The sequence below is a fragment of the Fukomys damarensis genome, unplaced genomic scaffold, assembly GCF_012274545.1.
Source record: "Fukomys damarensis isolate Sample0158 unplaced genomic scaffold, DMR_v1.0_HiC HiC_scaffold_14, whole genome shotgun sequence".
Taxonomy (NCBI): Eukaryota; Metazoa; Chordata; class Mammalia; order Rodentia; family Bathyergidae; genus Fukomys; species Fukomys damarensis.
In genome coordinates this window covers 33217035-33219756 of record NW_022900926.1, presented here as the reverse complement: position 1 = coordinate 33219756, position 2722 = coordinate 33217035, and the positions used below count along the sequence as shown (strand labels likewise).

Here is a 2722-nt window from a genome sequence, read left to right as displayed (position 1 = left end):
TTCTGCTGGCAGGAGAGGAGGTGACTCATCAGGGTGGTGTGAGGGAAGCATCTCAGGAGCTGACAGGTGAGGTGGTTTTGAAAGGTTTCAAGAAAGACTGAAAGACAAGACAGAAGGGCACCACAGGAAACAAAAGAGGCTGCCCACGCAGAGGGAGTGCCCACAGCCACTCTGCCCCTCCCACTTCGTTCGGCCTCAGGGTCCTCCTGGAGCTCCTGCCGCCACGGCTGACAAGGAAGCAGCTTCTGACAACGCAGTGGAAGAAAGTGTGATCAACAAGGAGTACAAAATATGGAAAAGAACATTCCTTTTCTTTAGTATTTGGTGATGCCCCATGCTCTAGAGTGGCCCAGCCTGACTTCACAGTGGCTTCCAGATGTAACCAGACCAGAAGGGAAAGATTTCAGCATTCATCGACTTGTCCTGGGCACACACACATCAGATGAACAAAACTACCTTGTGATAGCCAGTGTGCAGCTCCCTAACAACAATGCCCAGTTTGATGCATCACACTATGACAGTGAGCAAGGAGAATTTGGAGGGTTTGGTTCAGTTAGTGGGAAAATCGAAATAGAAATCAAGATCAACCATACAGGAGAAGTAAACAGGGCCCGTTATATGCCCCCAAACCCTTGCATCATTGCGACAAAGACTCCATCCAGTGATGTCCTTGCTTTTGACTATACAAAGCATCCTTCTAAACCAGACTCCCCTGGAGAGTGCAACCCAGACTTGCATCTCCATGGACATCAGAAGGAAGGCTGTGGGCTTTCTTGGAACCTAAATCTCAGTGGGCATTTAGTTAGTGCTTCAGATGACCATACCATCTGCCTATGGGACATCAGTGCTGTTCCAAAGGAAGGAAAGGTGGTGGATGCAAAGGCCATCTTTACAGGCCATACTGCAGTAGTAGAAGATGTTTCCTGGCATCTGCTCCATGAGTCTCTGTTTGGGTCAGTTGCTGATGACCAGAAACTTATGATTTGGGATACTCGGTCAAACAATACTTCCAAACCAAGCCACTCAGTTGATGCTCACACTGCTAGAGTGAACTGCCTCTCTTTCAATCCTTATAGTGAATTTATTCTTTCGACAGGATCAGCTGACAAGACTGTTGCTTTGTGGGATCTAAGGAATCTGAAACTTAAGATACATTCCTTTGAATCACATAAAGATGAGATATTCCAGGTTCAGTGGTCACCTCATAATGAGACTATTCTGGCTTCCAGTGGTACTGATCACAGATTGAATGTTTGGGATTTAAGTAAAATTGGAGAATTGCAATCTCCAGAAGATGCAGAAGATGGCCCACCTGAGTTGTTGTTTATTCATGGTGGTCACACTGCTAAGATATCTGATTTTTCCTGGAATCCCAATGAACCTTGGGTGATTTGTTCTGTATCAGAAGACAATATCATGCAAGTGTGGCAGATGGCAGAGAACATTTATAATGATGAAGACCCTGAAGGAAGTGTGGATCCAGAAGGACAAGGATGCTAGATATATCTGCACTCATGATTTTAGATTCCCATTTTCTCCTCTCAACCCTGAGATTGATTGAACACTGGTTTTGAGGCATATAGACTTTGTTCAGCTGTCCCTCCAATAATACTATTGGTCCCAAAAGTGGGTGTTTTTTGATTGAACACTGGTTTTGAGGCATACAGACTTTGTTCAGCTGTCCCTCCAATAATACTATTGGTCCCAAAAGTGGGTGTTTTCTAAATATTAACTAGGGTACTTGATTCAGCAAAGCCATAGACTTTTATTTAAATTTTCTTCAAGAATTTTCTATTAACCCAGGTTTAAAGTAGCTACAGAAAGGGAAATATAATGTGTAATTATTTTTCTTCTTAAGATACGTCCCCAAGTTTTTCAGACTTGCTTCAGTAAAAGCTAAAGTTGAGTAAGGAATAGAGCCAAGTGAGGTTAGGTGTCTGAGCCATGAAGTATGAGTACTGCAAGATGTCATTTTTATTCAGGAATTAGGGGAAAATCAAGTCATAGATTCCTACTCTAAATTTTCATACCTGACTTTCCAGGATGGACATTTTTCCTATGTAGACCAGTCTCCTCTTGGTTTACTCAGTTAAATCAAAGCTATACATTCCTTCTTCCCTATACATTTTTGCTTGTTAGTGTATTTCTTGATCTGTTTCCATATTATTCCTTTCCTTTCTGTGAAATAGTTTTTGCTCTTTTTTGTTGTTGTTTTAACATAGGACCACCAAGTTGTAAAGATGTATGTTTTTACCTGACATATGTACCTCAGGTATACTGTCAAGTTGGGAAGGTTGATTTGATAGCTTATATGTGTCTTTAAAATTAAATTAAACCTTGATAACAGTTGCTTTTTCTTTTTTTTTTAGAAGTTAGTCCTTGACCACTAGTTTGATATCATCTCCATTTTAGGTGACCTGTTTCATTAGCAGACCTGTTACTCTTCATGAGTAACTATGTAAGTGCTTATAATGGAATAAATTGCTTTTCTATAACAAAAAACAAAAAAGACAGCAGTAGAGGTGAAAAAGAAAAGTGATTCTGGAGTGAGGAAAGACTAAGAGGAAAAAACCTGGGCAGAAAATAATGCCCCTGTAGGGAAGTCAGCAAGAAAGCACAGTGCAGGGGCCAAAATATGTGCAGTGAGCAAGACATGTCAGGAAGGGAGAAGGGAAGATGGGAGGAACACAACTGGCACCATTCCCCAGGAAGAACTAGGGGT

At 41.7% G+C, this 2722-nt stretch overlaps 1 protein-coding gene across 1 annotated transcript; it reads left to right on the top strand.

The window, feature by feature from the left end:
* Nucleotides 1-312: 312 nt before the first annotated feature.
* Nucleotides 313-1517, top strand: LOC104859320 (histone-binding protein RBBP4-like). The gene has a single exon (XM_033763187.1). It carries the CDS (start codon nt 328-330, stop codon nt 1498-1500), a length of 1173 nt encoding a protein of 390 aa, XP_033619078.1. The 5' UTR covers nt 313-327; the 3' UTR covers nt 1501-1517.
* The last annotated feature ends 1205 nt before the right edge of the window (nt 1518-2722 follow it).

Coding starts and splice junctions, on each gene's coding strand:
- LOC104859320 (XM_033763187.1), top strand. CDS start 328: ATGCCCCATGCTCTAGAGTGGCCCAGCCTGACTTCACAGTGGCTTCCA.